The 20107-nt window shown below is 37.1% G+C and overlaps 2 protein-coding genes across 5 annotated transcripts in view; one reads left to right on the forward strand and one right to left on the reverse strand.

Moving 5' to 3' along the window:
- Positions 1–1391: 1391 nt before the first annotated feature.
- On the forward strand, positions 1392–13923 carry birc7 (baculoviral IAP repeat containing 7). 3 transcript variants are annotated; one of them, XM_007228969.4, is made up of 8 exons: positions 1392–2117; positions 5659–5758; positions 6130–6208; positions 6322–6367; positions 8763–8975; positions 10297–10362; positions 12417–12478; positions 12709–13923. In XM_007228969.4, the coding sequence occupies exons 1-8, from the start codon at positions 1544–1546 to the stop codon at positions 12760–12762; spliced, it is 1194 nt and encodes a 397-aa protein (XP_007229031.3). In that variant the 5' UTR covers positions 1392–1543; the 3' UTR covers positions 12763–13923. The 3 variants fall into 3 exon arrangements, with proteins under 3 accessions (XP_007229031.3, XP_049342309.1, XP_007229030.3); XM_007228968.4 differs by having other exon boundaries at positions 1399–2117; positions 12417–13923; XM_049486352.1 differs by lacking the exon at positions 10297–10362 and having other exon boundaries at positions 1393–2117; positions 12417–13923.
- Positions 13924–18912: 4989 nt separating this feature from the next.
- The window catches only part of nkain4 (sodium/potassium transporting ATPase interacting 4), a 90925-nt gene continuing 89730 nt past the window's right edge, over positions 18913–20107 (reverse strand). For both annotated transcript variants that reach the window (XM_007228967.4, XM_022663525.2), the window contains one exon: positions 18913–19753. In XM_007228967.4, the coding sequence (XP_007229029.3) occupies positions 19740–19753 (14 nt within the window). In that variant the 3' untranslated portion in view covers positions 18913–19739. The remainder of the gene's footprint in view (positions 19754–20107) is intronic.

Below are 20107 nucleotides of genomic sequence, written 5' to 3' on the forward strand. Positions count from 1 at the left end.
TAAATAATAAAAAAATATATATATATATTTTTTATATAATATATTGGACTTTATTTATTTAGATATTTTCATAAAATATGAAGCTATCTAAACATGTCTGAGAATTCTCTGTCATTCCCACAATGTCATCTAAGGATAACCCTGCTCTTTAAAAAAAATAACTTAGACTTCAGTAATATCTTCATACTGTTTTGATAAAACAGGACTGGTACAGTATGATACTGGTTTTGGTAAAATAGTATCATACTGTTGTGGTAAAATATCACGGGAAGTAAAATCATTTTAGAAAATTAAAATAAACAGTCACTGTGAACAATTCAGCATGTCCCCAAATCCAGGTCAATCATGTTTTTATAAATTTAACAATTTAAAGCAATATTGTCCACCTTGTCACTGTCCTCCTTCATGTCACACTGTTGCCATAACAGGATGGACTCATGCATGACTGGAAATAAAACATTAAATAAAAAAAAAAGTGAAAAAGCTGAAAAACTTTTGTTAAACGGACAATATGTAGTTTTGTTTTTTGTAAAATACATGTCTACCATGTTTACCAAACATAACGACCTGTTGTGAGGGTGTAAGGCAGTTTTTTGACTTTTGTTGCAGCAAGTCATTAAACAGTACATTAAAGTAAATAGATATATAGGAAAATATTATATAATGTGTCTTCAAACACCATGACAGAGCAGTGTTAAATCAATGAAATATTAAATGAAACCGTGTTGACACATTATTTTCTTTAGAACACAGTAAAACATAATTTAAAGTAAAAAAAAGAAAGTAGAAAATGACTACATATTGTTCCTGTTGGTTTTGAGACAAAAAGACACAGTATTCTAATAATGACCCAGAAAGTAATGGAATGAGAAAGTATCCAAATTATTTAAAACTTTTTTATTTCTAACCAATTTAAGACAGCTTGTAACTGTTTTTGACCTTTTACCTTTTTATTTATTCTGTCCTTTTATTTATTTTATTTTCTGCTCTACCTTTGGGCCTTTTCATTTTTATTTATCTTATTTTCTGTTTTACCTTTGTATTTTATTTTAACCGTTTATTTTTTTATCATTTATTAGTGTTATTTTTTATGATTCTAATTAATCTATCTATCTATCTATCTATCTATCTATCTATCTATCTATCTATCTATCTATCTATCTATCTATCTATCTATCTATCTATCTATCTATCTATCTATGCCAAAACTTCTTCTCAAAAGTTTTTTAAACGTTTACCATTCCCCCTGACATCCCTGCCATATGTATACAAACAAACAAATCCGTACGTTTATTAATTAATAAAAATAAACTGTAGTGTGTGTGTGTGTGTGTGTGTTGTGTTTGAGTGTCTCTAGTAAACGTGTGCAGGGGCGCGTGTGTGTTATTGTGGTATTGTATGTGTGTGTGTGTGGTAGAGTGTGTGAGTGTTATACACTGTGTTGTGTGTGTGTTTGTTAGGGGGGGGATCTGTGTTGGTTCTGTTCTAGAACTCCGGATGGTGCCGCGCGCTCGCTCGGGTCACAGGCTGTGCTGTGTGATATATGGCCAGCGGGGGCTTCGGGCCGTACCTGAATGGTCCGTTATGGACCGGGAGCGGAATGAGCGGCACGGAGGATCAGCATGGCGGCGGGGAACTGAGCCCCGTACTAAGCCCCGGACTGAGCCCCGGGATGCACAGCGAGGAGGAGCGGCTCCGCAGCTTCGAGCACTGGGCCACGGACTCCCCGGTCAGCCCGGCGGACCTCGCCCGGGCCGGCTTCTACTTTCTGGGCTACGGGGACACGGTGCAGTGCTTCTGCTGCGACGGCGTGCTGCGGTGCTGGGTCAGCGGGGACGAGCCGCTCAGAGAACACAAGCGACACTTCCCGACCTGCGGCTTCATACTGGGGCGGAGCGTGGGGAACATCCCCCGGCCCCCCGGCTCTCCGGACTCGGTGGACGGGCAGCTGCTCAGCCAGCTCCAGAGGATGGGGGTGGACGAGCAGGTCTCCGTCGGACAGGCCGTGTACCCGGAGATGGAGGCCGAGGACACCCGGCTCACCACCTTTCAAAACTGGCCGCCGGGGGCCTCAGTCCAGCCGGACACTCTGGCGCAGGCGGGCTTCTTCTACACAGGTCCGTATATCCACCACCAGCACCACCACCGTATAGAGCTGCTCCGAGTCAGACTCAGCGTTATTACTATATTATACTTCATACTACAGACATCCTGCTGTATTATAGAGCTGTCTGACCCACAAACATGAGGATGTGCTTTTAGAGAAACTTTTACTGAGCTATGTTTCGTTTCGTGATTTTAGGCTTCCATCCTTTTTTTACTCGTGATTGAACCGATTCACTTCATAAGAGTCAAAACTCTCCATAAGATTCTGGTAAAATTCTAATAAATAACTTACAAAATACTATAAATACTATAATAAAAATAGATTTTTGGGAATTGCAAGGATGATTAGTTAGTATAATTAGTTAGTAAAGGTACAGTTATTGTTTGTGTAAAATATTATTTATTATTTTTTTTTAAATTATAAAAAAAGAATTGCGCTCATTAAGTCAAAATGGTCAGCAAATATAATTCCTTATTTTTTACCAAAACATTTAAAGAGAAATTCAGTTTGACTAAAAAACAAAATTTGATTCACTTCATTAGAGTCAAAGTCCTCAGAAGATTAGCGATTCTAGTAAACTTCCAATAACTCAATAACATCAATAACTCAAACAGTCTAAAACAATAATACAACATATTAAAACAATCTGAAATATTTTAGAAATGTATTAATTTTTGGGGATTCCAAATTTGACACATAGTTAGTAAAATACAGGCATCTTTTTGTTTAAGTTTATAGTACATTTTAATATTTGGCATCACTAAGTCATAAAATGGTCATCAAATTAAATGCCTTTTTAATTTTACACTTTATAACAGACACATATTGTTTTATTACTAAAACATATAAGAAAATTTGTTCGACTAAAAAATAAATGTTGTTTTGTGTAAATAATATTTCATTATTTACAATAAAGTGACATTTACATATCAAAACCAATCTGCCCTGTAAACAGCTTTATCAGAAAAAAAAAAAATTAAATAGATTTTTCCGAAAAACTTAAAAATAACAATATAATAAATACATAAATGTTATTATTTTCTGAGTGTTTTAGTGCACACAGAACAATTAAAAGTAAGGGTCATCAGAATCAGAGTCATATAGAGAGGATGATGTCAGCGTATCAGACTTGTGGTTCAATCGGTCCGTTTAAAAGAGTCGATTCTGCAGGATGAATCTCCGCCCACCAGCACTCAGAGTGAAACTGGGCTTTGAGGCGAGTTCTCCTTTTGTTTTCGTTGCCACGTGGTCATGTGAGCAGAATGCTCGAGACCTCGCGAGCTATGCCTCCACTTTGTGGCTCTGTTTCATCCTGGTAAAGCTGCACTATAGAAACACAAGGCAGAGTTTACTGTAGAAATGTGATAAATGTGATAAACTAAGAGAGATAGAGTATAGTGTATAAGTTTATACAGCGTCTGTACCAAATTAAGAAAAATATTACTGAACAGTAAACTTGATAGTGTTAAATTAACCTTAACCGAGTTAAATTTAACACTGCCCTGGATAACATATGGTCCCACAGTGTATTTTAGAGTAAATTCAACACTGTATAGGGTCTCTATGTAAATCAGCTCTATGTAACAATAATTATTGTTAATAAATTTTAGTCCACAAACTATCAAAAGTGCTAATTATAAAATAAGATTATATTATGTTACCTATGTCAGAAAAAACCTATTTGTCCTAAACAAGCTTTGTTTATAACAGGAGAGAATATGAATAACTGCTAAGTCAACAGCCTCCAACTTCCAACCCAACACAAAGAGAGTGAATAACGCTCCACCAGGGAAATCACAACTAAATTGGCAGAGGCTGATAAAAGCTAATAAAAACTCATTTCACTTGTGAACCACCAGCTAGGTTATGCCAGGTTCACACTACATGATTTTAGCCCGGTTTTTAGTTTCCGAAATTTCCCATTGATTGCCGATAAAAACTGTGAGCTCACATATTGGCGTAGTAACTAATGGAAGATGCTTGCTGAGCCGTTGCTGACTGATCACAAATGAGTCACAGACGCCAACAAATATTTGGCATGCTATATATCTGACCCAGTCGGCGACAGGGAGTCAGAAGCAGCAGCTAAAAGCTAAAAATATATATATATTCATACAAATAATGATGAACTACTTTTTCTGAGTATTACAATAATGTTAAAAAGTAGAATAATGTATTTTACAAAAAAAAAAAAGCAACGGCCTGTATATTTTCAGTTTATCTGCAGAAAAGCATTACTGCTACTGTGAGCTGATTGGTTGCTGAGCTGATCCTGAAGATATAGTAGAGCATGTATAAAACTGGAGTTTAAAACAATAAAAAATGAGGTGTGCAGTACTGAAACATTTCATATAGTTCAGGTGTGTTTTCAGTATAAAATGATCAGATATTTATAAACTCTGATTTTACTCAGTTGCTTTATATGAACCCATTCAGTAGTTGGGTTCTTGTGTGTGTTTAGTTCTAGTGTGCTCTCGTGACAACAGCCAGGTGAGTCTGCGATTTCCCAAAACAAAAAAATAGTGATGCTGATCAGTCACGTAGTGTGAAAGTTTGTGATTACAGCACTACCGGTCGTGTAGTGTGAACAGCACAATGACTGATGACTCAAAAAGTCGTGTAGTGTGAACCTGGCATTACTGATTTTTTGTGCTTGTAACTCCAAGGGGAAAGCTTACACGCAAAAACAAGAGGTAGGGGTATAAAGGAGAAATGGAAAGGAGAAACCCAAAGTGTCTTGGGTGCACCCCTCTATATTGATCAATTTATGGCTCTAGATCAGGGTTCTCCACTTTGACACTTGATTATATATATCTTACCCTGCTTATATACATTTATTAGATAACACACTGCCTAGTAGTCAATGTTTTAAAATGTTTTAATCCACCATACCAAAGTTTTATAGCATAAATAACAAAACATCATTCAAGTACAAAAATAATGTCTGATTAGTCCTAAAAGTACAGTTTTTCACATTGTTAAATGTTCCATACTGTCTCATGTCTCATACATAAATCTCATGTATGATATACATTTCTGCTGGAGGGTGCAGCAGAATAAAATATTTGGCCGAATACCAAATTAAAAATCAAGCTTTCAATAAATTTCCACTTTTTTTCACAATTGAACAAATTAAATAGCCTATATGCATTTTGTCCTGCTTTGTCATTTGTCTTGCAAACCAAAATCACAAAACAAAACTACAATTTACACATATTTATTGAACATTTAACTAATTTTTAACATTTTAATACTCTGCCACCACTGCTGAAAAATCCTAACATTAGTTAAGTAACACAGCCACAGTAATATGACTTCAAATAAATTATTAATTTTTAGACTTTTTTTTATTTATTCAAACACAGAGCATCTTCTGCAGACTGTTTATGATCCCAAATATTCACTGCATCTCTAATTTCTGCACTGCTGAGTGAGTCTGAGTCTGCCATAGTTCAGAGTCCTGTTCTCTCATCATTGCTCTCATGTAGAACCCCGGTATGAAGCTGCTGCTCTTCTTCAGGCTGCAGTTGATGTATTTGGATGTGTTTCAGGTCATGGTGATAATGTGAAGTGCTTCTTCTGTGATGGTGGTTTGAGGAACTGGGAGCCTGGAGATGATCCGTGGCAGGAGCATGCTAAATGGTTCCCACGGTAAGGGTTATTTTTTTCCAGGTTTTACACAGAGCTGTAGGCATTGCAGGGTGTAGTGTAGGAGTGCTGTATAGAACACATTCACCAGCATGTGGAGTCACGGATTAAAGCAGTACATTACAGAGACAGCGATTCTACCACAGGCTGTGGGTGTTTAGGACATACTGTGACTAAAAAAGATCTCTATATTTAATATATATAATTAGGTGTGGGTAAGTTTACATACACTTATTATGGATATTTACAGTATCAGCCATGATGTTCACAACCATCGCAAGTAAATGTAAATTTCCAATCACTACTGTTACTAGCACCTGTTTCTCTCCATGTATTCGATTTTTTTTTTATACTTTTGGTTTGTGCCACTTTAGGTGTGAGTATCTACTTCAGACGAGAGGACGGGAATACGTGAACAACATTCAGCAGTCGCACTTCAACATGTCGGAGATGGTAGCGTGCACAGTTTATTCTCCTACACTTACTTACCAGCTGATTATATCATATTATTAAGTTATTATATGAGTAATTCTGTAGACTGACTGTGAATATGATATAATTCATAGAGTGGATCTCAGACTCCAGCAGCTGGAAACATTCCCACAGGCCACGGTAAGAGAAACGAGAGTGTGATATGTGATACAGTGCAAAAAAAGAGAGGAGGAACTAAAGATAGAAAAGAGAGAACATTGTTTTTTGACTTCCTTAAAACAACACAGAGCCAGAGAGTTCAGTAGATTTCCAAACTGAACAGTTGCTTTACCAGTTCATCCTGATTATAGTGCCAGAACTCGTCACAGTATTTGATGGAGAAGTTTTTCCTTTCAGATTAAAGACATAGGACACGTTCCAATTGCATACTAATTACTAAGGCATGTTAGCCATGTTACGATAACTACATTTACCTTAAAAAATTCTACTCAGAAGGAAGTGTGATTTTTAGTGCTATTAAGAATGAAGATAAACATTATCAGGAACAATACATGAGTTAAGTGTGTAAATATTGTGTACAGTATCATATTTTTCACACTAAAAGGAGCACTGGATTTTAAGGTGCACTATCAATGAATGTCTATTTTCTGGTTTATTTTTATCGATAAGGCGCACCGGTTAATCAGGCGTATTTTAAAGAGACATTATAAGTAATTTCTAATTCAGCAGGTCTCGCCGCTGGGTGGTAGTGGGGATTTAGATTTAGAACTAAGTTAAATAAAGCTAAGCTAAGTAAACAAAACTGTAATGAAAAAATACTTTATTTTAAAGTTAAACGAGTGCTGGTTGTTAATCTACAGAGATTTCTCTCCTGAAAGCTGTTTATTTGGGGGAGTAAAGCGATTCCGTTTATTTACAGTAAGCGTAGATTTCTTAACTTCTCCAGCACTAGGTCTAGAGCATTAGCATTAGTGGATAACTGCTAGCGACAACGCTACATTGAGGAACCCTGAGTGTTTTTGTAAGCCTGAGTGATATTAGCTAGCGGTTTGTGCCACGTAGCTTGTTAGCGTGGTTAGCGTGGTTAGCAGCTAATGCTAATGCTGCTCCAGCAGTGCTAACTGTGGTTAGTAGCAGGCCACTTGCCGATAATACTCACCTCTGAACGGGGAAATAGTGTGTGTTCATAAAAGGTAGGACCACAGGTCGCAGAACCTTATTAACGTAAATGTTAGGCTGTCTAAGGGCTTATAATGAAGACCAATGGTGAGCTGGCATCTTAGAAAGGCTGTGCATTGCTTAAGTCATATGCACAGCCGAGCATGAAACAATGTCAAACCTACCCACAATGTTGTAGGTCTGTTGGTACATTGTTTTTAGGTGCAGCTATTTTTTTGGATGATTTTGACATTATGTTTTAGAAATTATATATATATGATATAACTGCTGTTCTGTTGCGTTGTTGAGGAAATTAGGAAAGTGGTTGAGTCTAACAGTTCTGAGCTAAAATAATTCAATGTAGCTTTGTGATAAAAAAATATTCTTGGAAATAAAACATATTTTATTAATTTCAAGAATAGTCTACTGACACAAAAAAAATGGTAATGTTTTAGTATAAATGTAACATATTTAAACATTCTGTAGAAACTACAAATCTGTAAATCTTTGTCTGTTTTTAAGCACTGATTTGTATACAATAATATATAATAATTGAACAAAATAAATAATGTAGCAACAAATCTACTACAAAAACTTTAGTACACACACCTTTTTAGACTATAAGGCACGCTATCAATGAACGTCTAGTTTCTGGTCTATTTTTATAATTTTCGGATTATAAGGCGAATTAAGCACACTAGTAAGAATGCAAACTTAAAGTGAACAAGGGTTAGCGCTAGTAAATGGCACCCGATAGCGCTACACAGAGGAACCCTCAGCTACTGGTTTATCTCATGTAGTTTGTTTTAACACTGAAAACACTGCAAAAGAGCTAGTTCTGCGTTTAGCGGCTAATGCTAATACTGCTGCATCCAGCCCCAGCACTGGAGAAACTTCTCTAAAACTCCTGTATAATGCTGTACTTCAGCAAAGTGGCTTTACTGCTCCTTACAACCTGACTGGCAAAATTCATACATAAGGGGCACCGGATTATAAGACACTGTCTCTTTATGAGAAAATTAAAGGATTTTAAGTACCACTTATTGAATTAATAGTTAATAGTTCGGTGCACAGATGCAGTAAAATTTAAAAAGGTTTCCGGATCTATAATAGGCCCAAACAAAATTGGATCACAGTTGCATAAAAAATATATATAAAAATATCTGAGAAACAGAAGCAGCTTAAACACAGCTAAAGTAACCTGTGAAAGGGTTCAAGGAATTTGGAGCATTTCATCATAAATATAGACTGAAAGTAGAAAGTAGACTATTTTTGGTTGTGTGTGTGTGTGTGTGTGTGTGTGTGTGTGTGAACTAATTTATTTTGTGTATTATGGTTTGTGGTTGTATGTAACCTTCCCTATCAAAACGCACACACACACACCCTCACGCCCCCTGTGTGCTCTCCCCGCTGGTAGAGGTGCTAAGTGGGCAGAGTGCAGTGGTAGCGGCCATGTTGTCCCCCGTGGTGCAGACGGCGCTGCAGATGGGTTTCCAGCGGGCGCTGGTGGAGAGCCTGGTGCAGTCACGTTATCTGCTCACCGGCCATCACTACACCTCCGTCTCCGACCTGGTGGCGGACGTCCTGCAGGCCGAGGAGGAGGAGAGGCAGGGCAGCCAGTCCAGACCAGGTGATCAGACCTGCTCCATCTGCCTATACCAAAAAAATAAGGTCCAGGAAAGACTAGAGACATACGACTGCAGTTCAGATAGACAATTAGACCAATAGATATTTAGACAATAACACAATCTTCATGATTTGGGCTCTGCATGACAAAACACTGCATTTAAAATGAAATAAATGAGATATTATTAAAGTGTAGACTTTAAAAAAATATATCCTATGAATGGTTTAGAAAATACAACCAATTTTCTACAAAGCCTCCTCATTTCAGGGTCTCAAAAGTAATCAGACAAATGACAGACAATTTTTTTTCATCGTTAATCCATCATCTGTAAAGCAGGTAAAAGATCTGAAAAATCTAAAAAATCACCAGATCTGATCCTGATTAAGCAGCATTTCACTAAAACTAAGATTGAAAGACGCACAAACCAGCAACAACTGAAGACTCTGCAGTAAAGGTCTGGTGTTTAGTGATGTTTATGGGTATTAAAAATGAACATTTTATGTATGATAAAGTTTATTTGTCCAATTATTTTTGAGCCTCTGAAATGAGAAGACTTAGTAGTAGAAAATGGTTGTAATTCCTAAACGCTTCATACAATATTTTTCTTCAACCCCTCGAACCCCCCTTCAGAACCATTTCATTTGCTTCATTTCAAATCCAGTGTGGTGGCACGCAGAGGCCAAAACATAAACAGTGTCTAAATATTTATTGGCCCAACTGTACCTGCAGTTCTAGTGAAGTTCACCTATCAGAGAAGCACAGTCAGACACTGAGCGTGTTTACTTGCACTTTATATCCCGATTAATGCAGAACATCAATCAGAGTTTGTCGATAATCTGATCAACACACTAACATGAACTCAAAAAATGGGACAACTCAGAGTTTATATGAGTCAATAATCAGATTTTTGCTTTGCAACCAGCCAATAAATTTACAAAAAAAAAGGCATTACATAAAGCCTGTATCATACAATAAACAAATATCATCAGCTAGAAGATGAAGATTATTTAAAACCTTCAGTTTCAGCTGCAGGTGTTAAACACTGCTCGCTTATTTCCAGTATCACAGTCTGTTTTCATGCATGCACAGACTGAGAAATCCAAGAATACTGGAAATATCGAAGAATAAAAGCTCTTAATTAGATTTTTAGATCTTGCTCTGATCTAAGAAATTGGAGTATGCTGTTTACATGACTACTTATAATCAGATAACTACAATAATCAGATTATAAATGTGCATGTAAACACACTCAGTAACAGTAATATGCCAGTGTAGAGTGGTATGTCCCTCCTCCTCTAACATGTGGATGGTTTGTTTTCTTTAGAGCCCGTGGTGAGGCAGGGCGGTAGTACCGGTGAAGTCAGAACTCAGACCTCAGTCGGGGAGAAAGGTCCAAGTTAACACTGTTTCACTGCTTTCACTCACTGTGTTATGTGTGTGTGTGTGTGTGTTATATTGCATGAACGGGTCTGTCACTATTACTGGTAGCAGATCATAAAGCAGAATATAATTTATAATTTACTCTAAAAAAAACAGGCCATGGAATTGAAATGACTATAGAGTACCATGACATTTGCCATGTCCTATGGTAGCCAGAGAACACTGCACTGGGCTGTGGGATGTGTGTGTGGTCTCCTGCACTGAATGTGGATGTGATTGGCCTTGCCATGAGCACACTAACCGGTGTTCAACTTCACTCATTAGATTACACCACACAATATATACAAATGTGGGCATTCTCAAGCTGTTCCTTAAGATTTTTTTAGGGCTGCAACATCTATTCAATTAAATTGATTAAAATAGATTATTAAAAAAGTTGGAAAGTAATTTATTAATCAGTTAGTTGGGTCTACAGTGAATCGCTTGTGCCGCCATGCAATATCACCCCCCGAGTTTTCCTTTTCACCTTAAATGTGGCAGCTCCCCCAGCAGTTCCAAAACAATGCATAGTTTTAGTCAAGATAATGTTAGCAATAAGTACTATATTAACTCTCACTCAGTGTTACTAGAGCCTGATAGAGTAGGTAAAGGTCTCCTTCCGCTAAAATCCATGCTGAGAGTCTGATGATGCTAAAAGTCTTATTTTAAGCAAAGTTTAAGGGTTAATTTTACCTAGCGCTCAGTGCTGTATCTTTAAAACTAAGGCTGTATCTCTGAAAACATTTTGTCTGCGGGGAAAGGCAGGTAGGTGTTCTCTGCTGCAGTGCTGTTAGCCAATCAGAGGCGAGATGTTTGCATGTATGAATATTTATGAGCAAGAGCTTCCTTCAGAGACCTGTAATTCAGTGAAATAAAAAAGGCTTATACAGAAACACACAAAACACGGCTCACGTGGCATTCATTCATCCTAGGGCTGCAAGTAATGAATATTTTGCTAGTTGACTAATCTGTTGATTATTTCTTTAGATTAGTCGATTAGTCAACGATTATTTCTGCCATGTCCTCAGCTAAACAGCTAAACATGAGATTTCAAAGGCATTTAAATGTGTAGATGTTGTTCAAACATGGAAACTACTCACATTTAGTGATTTAAATATGTAATTTGTTGAGTTTGGCCATTTTGGAGACACAGACTTGAGTTGAATGTAATCTGTGTGAGTAAGACATTTACCCATCTCCCATTGCGCTTCTGTTCCCAAAAGTTTTTGAAAATTATTTAACGATTAGTTAAATCGACTAATCGTTGCAGCCCTAATTCATACTAAAGACCACAACTAGACATTTTAAAATAATAATAAAAAAAACGATGGAATGAGACCATTAAACAAGATGTGTTTCGTTTTTAATACATTTACAGTGATTAGAAAGTATCCCCCCTCCCATATTTCTTTTTTCTTTTTTTTTGTTGCATTTTTGCCATATTTACACTTTACAGATTATCAAGCAAAAAAATGATGATTTAATTTATTAAGGAAAAATACTATCCAAATCCAAATCCAGCCCTTTTTTATATATTTACTCAGGTTATCTTTGTCTGATATTAAAGTTTGTTTGATAATCATAAAAAAGTATTTAAAAAAAAAGCAAAATCAAAAGAAATCTGTAGAGGGGCAAATACTTTATTATGCCACTGTAATGTTAGAAGTTTTATAATTATTTCTGTGAAGAAATGGAGAGATACACAAATTCTGCACCACAATGCAATCGTGACGTTGTAAGACCTAGATGTTAGGCTGTCCCATATGTGCAACAGTCTACCCAAAATATCTCTTCATAGGCCAGTGCTACCAAGGCCACGCCCCCGACCTCGACTGCAGCCTGCAGACTTTAAAACACATCCCTCATTTATTTCACCACTAAAATTATTAGTCAATGAATTATCTGAATCAATAGTGACAGCCCTGTTTGTGAGATTATTCTGAGTGTCTAGGTGGTCTTAAGAATGAGAACATGGTTGTGAGTTCACGTTGCTGTCCTCATGCGTCTGTATGTGTTGTTTTGCAGTGACGGGGAACCTGAGCGCGGAGGAACAGCTGAGGCAGCTTCAGGAGGAACGCACCTGTAAGGTATGCATGGACAAGCTGGTGTCCATGGTGTTTATCCCCTGTGGCCACCTGGTGGTCTGTACAGACTGTGCTGCCAGCCTGCGGCACTGCCCCATCTGCAGGGCGGTTATCCGCGGCAGCGTCCGCGCCTTCATGTCCTGAGACCTACAAACATCCAGTTAAAAACACACAACGCTGAGAAGACAAGGTTAAATAACCAGAAAAACATCTTCTCTTACCTTTGGATGCAGGTTGGAAGGTTGGAAGCTACCTTGGAAAAATTGAATCATCTCTCTGCTGGTTAAAGGAACTGAAACTGAAAATGCTTCTTCTTTACAGAAGAACTACAGAAGAACATCCAGTGTACTGTCCTAGCAGCTACAGTGAAACATTGCACTAACCTGCATGCTTTAGGGATAAGAAACAGCAGAGGGCGCTAATACGATAATTTGTCAATTTATTAAGCATAAATTCCATAGACTTAAAAGCCAATAAAGAATAATTTAATTGCCTAGTTTTAGGCTTGTTTATCAGGCTTAATTTTTAAATTACCATATTTTTTGCACTATAAGGCGCACCAAAAACCCTTTAATTTTCCCAAAAATCGCCAGTGTGCCTTATAATCCTGTGCATTTTATGTATGAATTTTACAGTCAGGTTATAAGGAGCAGTAAACCCACTCCTCTGAATTACAGCGTTATACAGGAGTTTCAGTTTAGTTCTCAAGCACCGGGGCAGGAGCAGCATTAGAATCAGTCGCTAACCGATATTTCCCCCTTCAGAGTGGAGTATTATCGACCTGTAGTCTGCTCCTAACCCCAGCTAGCACTGCTGAAGTAGCATAAGTTTATAACCTTATCCATAATATATATATATATAAAGAATTATAAATTAATATAAATTAAGAGATAATAATACAATATAATGAAATTATTTCTAAGCACTGTAGAATTTACCATTGAAGACCTGTTAGTTTATTTATGAGGTTTATAAGGATGAAAGGGTGAAAGAGTGCTGTGCAGTGCAGTTTAACCAGAGTCTGAATCAGGTTCTGCTGTGTGGTGGAAAAATTCTGATTTGATCAACATTTTTTTTGGTATGGTAAAAGAAAGTGTCAACTAGACACTTCCAAACACTGCCAAGCAAAGACTGCCAAAGATACAGCTTATAAACTTATAATAATATATATAAAATAATAATATTGTAATAAAATGAAAATGATTACATTTTCAACTTTTTTCTTTTTTTGTTTTGAGAAAACCAAATGCAAACGAATTATTTCTACCCTAAAAAAACTAAACATTTTAAAAACATTTATAAATGCAAAAAACAATCAACAATTGATATGAAGTGATGAGTCTCCATGCTTTTTTATATTGATGAACATAGTATATATATATAGTGTGTATATATAGAAGATATTAAAGAATGTGCTTTTTCTTGTAATAAAGTCATATTTGAATGAACTCTTGTGTTGGGGTTTGTGTGTGTGTGTGTGTGTGTGTGTGTGTGTGTGTCCTCTTTTCACACCCGATCTATATATAAGCATTTAAAAATAATGACTTTGTATTTAATAATAATGAGATGGCACTTAATAATGAACAAAAAAAAACAGCAAAACAACAAAAGTCACATTTCTCCTTAAAAAAATAAAAACAATCATGCAGTGATTTGAGGTGCTAAAAATAAAAAATATGACTTTATTAAAAATAATGATTTGTATTTATTTTAATGAGATCTTTATGATAAACCAAAAAAACCCTCACAAAAACGACCTGAGTGAAACCAGCAAAAGATAAACCACAGTTTCCAGTTTAACAGATCAGCAGCTGATCAGGCGGCGAATAATCCCAAATCCAAACTCAGCGACACAAACTTCTGATGAAAAGTACACAATTCTTTATTAACAAATGTTTATATTTACATTCTGGCAGAAAGCGGTGTGTGTGTGTGTGTGTGTGTACACGAGATCACATGATCAGCATAGTGGCAGCAAAATGGAGAACTATGGAGAACAGAGAGCTCACTGGAGAGAGAGTTACAAAATAACACTGTAACAAAGAAAACAGGAACAAAGAGAGAGAGATTCATTTACAGCAGTCATGCACAGGCATTCAGCACCAGATACGATAAAACACAGCCGTCTAAACACAGTTACTCTACAATTACAAATGTACACAAATATCATCTGAATATAATAAAGTTACAAAGTTCAAAATACAAAAAAAAGACAATCATTCTGGTCCCCGTGTAAAACATACAGATACAGATCCAGCTGAAATGCTGTGTGTTCAGAAGCACAGTGAACACTAGAGGGCACCACAGTACCACACTAACAGTGATGATGATGATGATGATGATGAAGAACAGTGGTGTTTACTATATAATGGTTGTATACAGTATATAGTTGATCTCTTAACATGTAAAAGTGAAAGTAATATTTTTGGAGATGTGGAAAAGTTTGCACAGTAGTAATAGAGTGGATCTCACACAGAGCTGCATACTATACACTATACTAGTGCATCTCAAAAATTTAGAATGTCATTGAAAAGTAATTTTCTGTAATTCAGTTTAAAATGTGGAACTATGTGATCTATATTAAGTGTTTATTTCTTTTATTGATGATGATTATGGCTTACAGTCAATGAAAACCCAAAAATCTGTCATTAGTACTTTTGGCAGTGTGGGCAGTGCGCAAAGTCCTGCTGGAAAATGAAATCTGCATCTTTATAAAAGTCCTCAGCAGAGGGAAGCATGAAGTGCTGTAAGATTTTGTGGGAAAACTCTACACTGACTTTAGATTTAAAATAACACAGTGGATCAACACCAGCAGATGACAGACGTGTCTCTTCAAACCACCACTGATTGTGGAAACTTCACACTAGACCTCGAGCAGCTTGAACTGTGTGTCTCTCCACTCTTCCTCCAGACTCCAGACAGTGATGGTTTGGTTTGTAGAGCCATGTCATCTGCTGGTGTTGATCCACTGTGTTATATCAAGTCCAAAGTCAGTGTAATGTTTTCCTGGAAAACTGACAACTTTTATGGAGATGCAGCTTTCATTTTCTATTAGAAACTGGCACACTGCCCACACTGCCATAAGTACCAATTGGTCTTCTATAATTTTTAAAAATTTTCTGAGAACAAGATTCTTGGGTTTTCATTGTCTGTAAGCCATAATTATCAACAATAAAAGGAAATAAACTCTTAAAATAGATCACTCCGTGTGTAACACATCTATATAATATACGAGTTTCATATTTTAAACTGTATTACTAAAATAAAGTAAATTTTCAATGATATTCTAATTGTTGGAGATTTTTTAAGATACATTAATGTTTTTTTTTTACCTGGATCACCAGCTTTTCAACCACATCCACCATCAAAGAGCAGCTCAGACCATCAGAAACTCCTGAACTGGATTTTTCAGCAGACAGCCTGAGATGAGACATGTCCCGGTCCTCCCTCTGACGCTACATTAAAACACAATGTGCCCTTATTTAAACTTTCAAAAAGGGATTAATTAATAAGCACGGATACCAGCCCCTCCCCCCAGCATGAGCACAAACTATTAGCACTCTTCTCTTTCATCTGGAAGTTCATTAATTAAAAATACTGCGCTTTAAAATATTGATCGTTTTTAAAAACGGGAGAATGTTACAGCCTCATTCAAAAAAGCCTCGTCTTGTTAAATTCGTCAACCACCTACATGCCTTTGTGGGGTCTGTATGGGTGGCCCAACTGGTTCCCAGCAAGTTTTGGGTTGGTCCATGGGTTGGTTGCAGGTTGGCTACACATATGGACAGATGTCCGTGACGAGTCCTATCAGTGTCAGTATTAAGACTGACAGCACATACAGCGCTGAAAAAAAAATAGGGACCACTTAAAAATTATGAGTTTCTTTGTTTTCACCAAATTGAAAACCTCTGGAATATAATCACAAGAAGATGGATGATCACAAGCCATCAAACCAAGCTGAACTGGCATAAAGAGTTCCAAAAGCAGTGTGTAAGACTGGTGGAGGAGAACATGCCAAGATGCATGAAAACTGTGATTAAAACCAGGGTTATTCCACCAAATATTGATTTCTGAACTCTTAAAACTTTATGAATATGAACTTGTTTTCTTGGCATTATTTAAGGTCTGAAAGCTCTGCATCTTTTTTTTCATTTTTCTGCAAATAAATGCTCTAAATGACACTATTTTTATTTGGAATTTGGGAGAAATGTTGTCTGTAGTTTATAGAATAAAACAACAATGTTAATTTTATTCAAACATATACCTATAAATAGCAAAATCAGAGAAACTGATTCAGCAACTGAAGTGATCTCTTAATTTTTTCCAGAGCTGTATACCATACAACTCCCTCTCAGAACCCATGCCCACTTGGCACAGGCATTTTGGCTGGGAAGTGAAAATAATAAAATACTCACCAATACTGATCAGGAAAAAACTTAAACAGAAAATCAATCACAGAACTTCTGACATAAAAACAAAAAAGACAAACATGCTCAAGCTTATTAAGACACAGTAGACAGGATGATGTCATTCAGATCACAAAGCATGTCACAGAAAGGAACATCCTCAGAACCATCATCCTCTCTTTCTTCTTCTTTTTTTTTTTTTTTTTTGCATCGCTGGTCCACAAGGAACGCTTCTCCCATCCCAAAACTGTGTTCTTTTTTTCTTCTCCTTTGTAGTTCTTTTCTATTTTTGGCAGCAGTCTAGGTTGGGCTGTCTTGTTTTGTGAGATGCAAACCCCCCCTCCCCTCCCTTTCCCCCCTTTCCCCCACCCCAATCCTGCTCAGCGTGGGTATCTGAGCAGATCCTGTACAGACAGACGTAAACTCCCAGAACTAGAACTCAGCTGAACCTCAGCTAACAGTGAGCAGGTATACACACACATTCTACACTGTATCTGAAACAGACGCATACAGACACACACACACATTTGGAAGACTAAAAAAAGAGGGAAAAAAGAAAATTAAAACACTGTTTTATTCCCTTTTTGTGTTTGTGAATGGTTGGGGATATTTACAGCTCTGGAAAGAATTAAGAGACCAATTCAGTTTCTGAAACAGTTTCTCTGATTTTGCTATTTATAGGTACATGTTTAAATAAAATGAACATTGTTATTTTATTCTATAAACTACGGACAATGTTTCTCCCAAATAAAAATATTGTCATTTACAGCATTTATTTACAGAAAATGAGAAATGTCTGAAATAACAATAAGATGCAGAGCTTTCAGACCTCAAATATTGCAAAGTTCATATGTATAAAGTTTTAAGAGTTCAGAAATCAATATTTGGTGGAATAACCCTGGTTTTTAATCACAGCTTTCATGCACCTTGGCATGTTCTCTTCCACCAGTCTTACACACTGCTGTGCAAAAATTCAAGCAGTTCAGCTTGGTTTGATGGCTTGTGACCATCCATCTTCCTCTTGATTACATTCCAGAGGTTTTCAATTTGGTAAAGTCAAAGAAACTCGTAATTTTTAAGTGGTCTCTTATTTTTTTCAGAGCTGTATGTGTAAGGTGTCCTTGTCCTTGGAAGGACTGTCCTATGAAGACTCCTCCCTCTCAGTAGATTATTTGGTCACACATCTGAAACTGTCTAATGAAGGTTTGTGGTGAGATGATGTCTACTTTAACCAATCAGTGCAGCAACACTAGGCAGCAAGTGTGCTCAGAGGAAAGCGCCAGATCCCAAGCTCAACCAACAGATGCCAGTGCTGACCATCATCAAAATGGAAATGATAAGTAATGAGGGGGAGTGGAGAGAGCACTATCTACCCACCTAGAGAGAAAGAGAGAGAATGCTCTCTCAAGACTCTGACTGCGGATGGAGAAGCCGCATGACATCGGGATTCAAACCAGTGACTCTCTGTCCACAGTATCTGTTCTTTAGTTCACTCTGACAAATAATTTTGCCATTTTGATCAATTTTCATTGTGCAGTTTCTTTCGTTTTTTTCTGTGTTCTACGTGAATTCTTGGTAACTGACACCAAGGAAGGATACATCAGCTGCGCCCTTCAACTCATTTAAAGAGAGTCTACAAAGGATCTACTTTCGTCTTACTGAAAAGTAGATCTACTTTTCTCTTACTGTATCACTGATTGCACATCAAAGAGCTAAATTTTCAGATCGTAATGTGTAAAGTGTTGCTGATCGGATCATAAACAGCCACAGCAATATGAAAATGAGTTAAACAAGATTAAAACAAGATACTGGTAAGGGATCAAGCTTGCAATGTACAGGAGCCAGTGGAATCAGATCATCATGTAACACTTAAATCACTTGTCATTGCTCTTAATATTGTAGCTGATAAATATAAAACAGTAACATAGATAAGCAGTTTGCTGTATTAGATTTGGTTTTCTTGTAGTTTATACATGTAGAGTGATATGTGACAGTGTGTTATCGTGTGAATATTTGTGAATAAGGTTTGTGTTCTTGTTTTTATGGTTATTAATTTTATTATTTTATTTTAATACTAGTAAAACATAATCGCTGCTTGCTGTGGCTATCACACAAACATGACCATAACTAAAGTTTAAAAAGTATTGATTGAGAGCTACTGCAGCAAAAATACAAACAGAACAAAGTACAAAAAAATAAAAATACAAACAAAATGGATAGAGCTATGTACAATTAAAAAAAACTGAAATTACTTATTTAACTTAACACTTTTACAACATTTCTACATTGAACATGATAAAAGTCATGTGACCCAATACTGGTTCCCATTCGATGACTTTTGGCATGCCTGTATATTCAGCTACAAGGTAGTAATACAAAATGAATCAATCAATGACCCACAATCAATTAATGCATCAGTAATGTTATGCTGCCCACACTTATGGATTATAGTGTGATGTAGATTCTATAGACAATTGATTGATTGATTGATTGATTGATTATTGATAGGTACTGTCCACAGCAGAGTGGTGATGATGATCCGATCCATACTCATTATCCGCTCATATATTCCATTCTGCTGCCCCCACAGGATGGATGTAGCTGAATATTTTAGGTGCTGTAGTTCTGCAGCTGCTCTATAGGTAACACACGTACTGCACTCGGTCCCAGGTTAACATTATGCAAATGTCCAGACTCCGCCTCTTCCCAGAGGGCCGTTCACAAGGTGAGCAAGACGGACGGCAGCCGGACGGACGGAGGAGGAGGAAGTATGGAGGGATGAGAGATGAATGACGGAGGAATCCGGAGAAATTCACACGGGAATTATCACTGCTTCCTCTGTGCAGCAGAGCACACTTTCACTTACGTAGACCTGCAAAACACACACACACTCATTAACAAAGTTACTCAAAAACAAGGTTGCGCACACACACACATTAAGCAGCAACATTCTGTGCAGACCAGACACACACACACACACACCTGTCGTGTGATTTATTAAAATCTGCCCACCCCAACACCCCTGTGGTTGGGGTGTGTGTGTGTGTGCATGTCAAGGAAGAAGACAAGCAACCACCTCATCTCATTTGCAAGTAGCCTGATTAAACTGTCAAGAAACATGTCTTTGGGCCAAGTATACATCCACACACACACACACACACACACACACACACACACATACTTATACTTTCATCCGTGAGCACGTGACTGAAATTAAAAATCTACC

Source organism: Astyanax mexicanus, chromosome 13, assembly GCF_023375975.1.
Source record: "Astyanax mexicanus isolate ESR-SI-001 chromosome 13, AstMex3_surface, whole genome shotgun sequence".
Classification (NCBI taxonomy): domain Eukaryota; kingdom Metazoa; phylum Chordata; class Actinopteri; order Characiformes; family Acestrorhamphidae; genus Astyanax; species Astyanax mexicanus.

Bases quoted from the DNA above. Each gene is read 5' to 3' on its own strand.
- birc7 (XM_007228968.4), top strand. From the start codon at position 1,544: ATGGCCAGCGGGGGCTTCGGGCCGTACCTGAATGGTCCGTTATGGACC. The intron at 6,209-6,321 runs GTAGCGTGCACA...TATAATTCATAG, and splicing joins ACTTCAACATGTCGGAGATG to AGTGGATCTCAGACTCCAGC. The intron at 8,976-10,296 runs GTGATCAGACCT...TGTTTTCTTTAG, and splicing joins GGGCAGCCAGTCCAGACCAG to AGCCCGTGGTGAGGCAGGGC.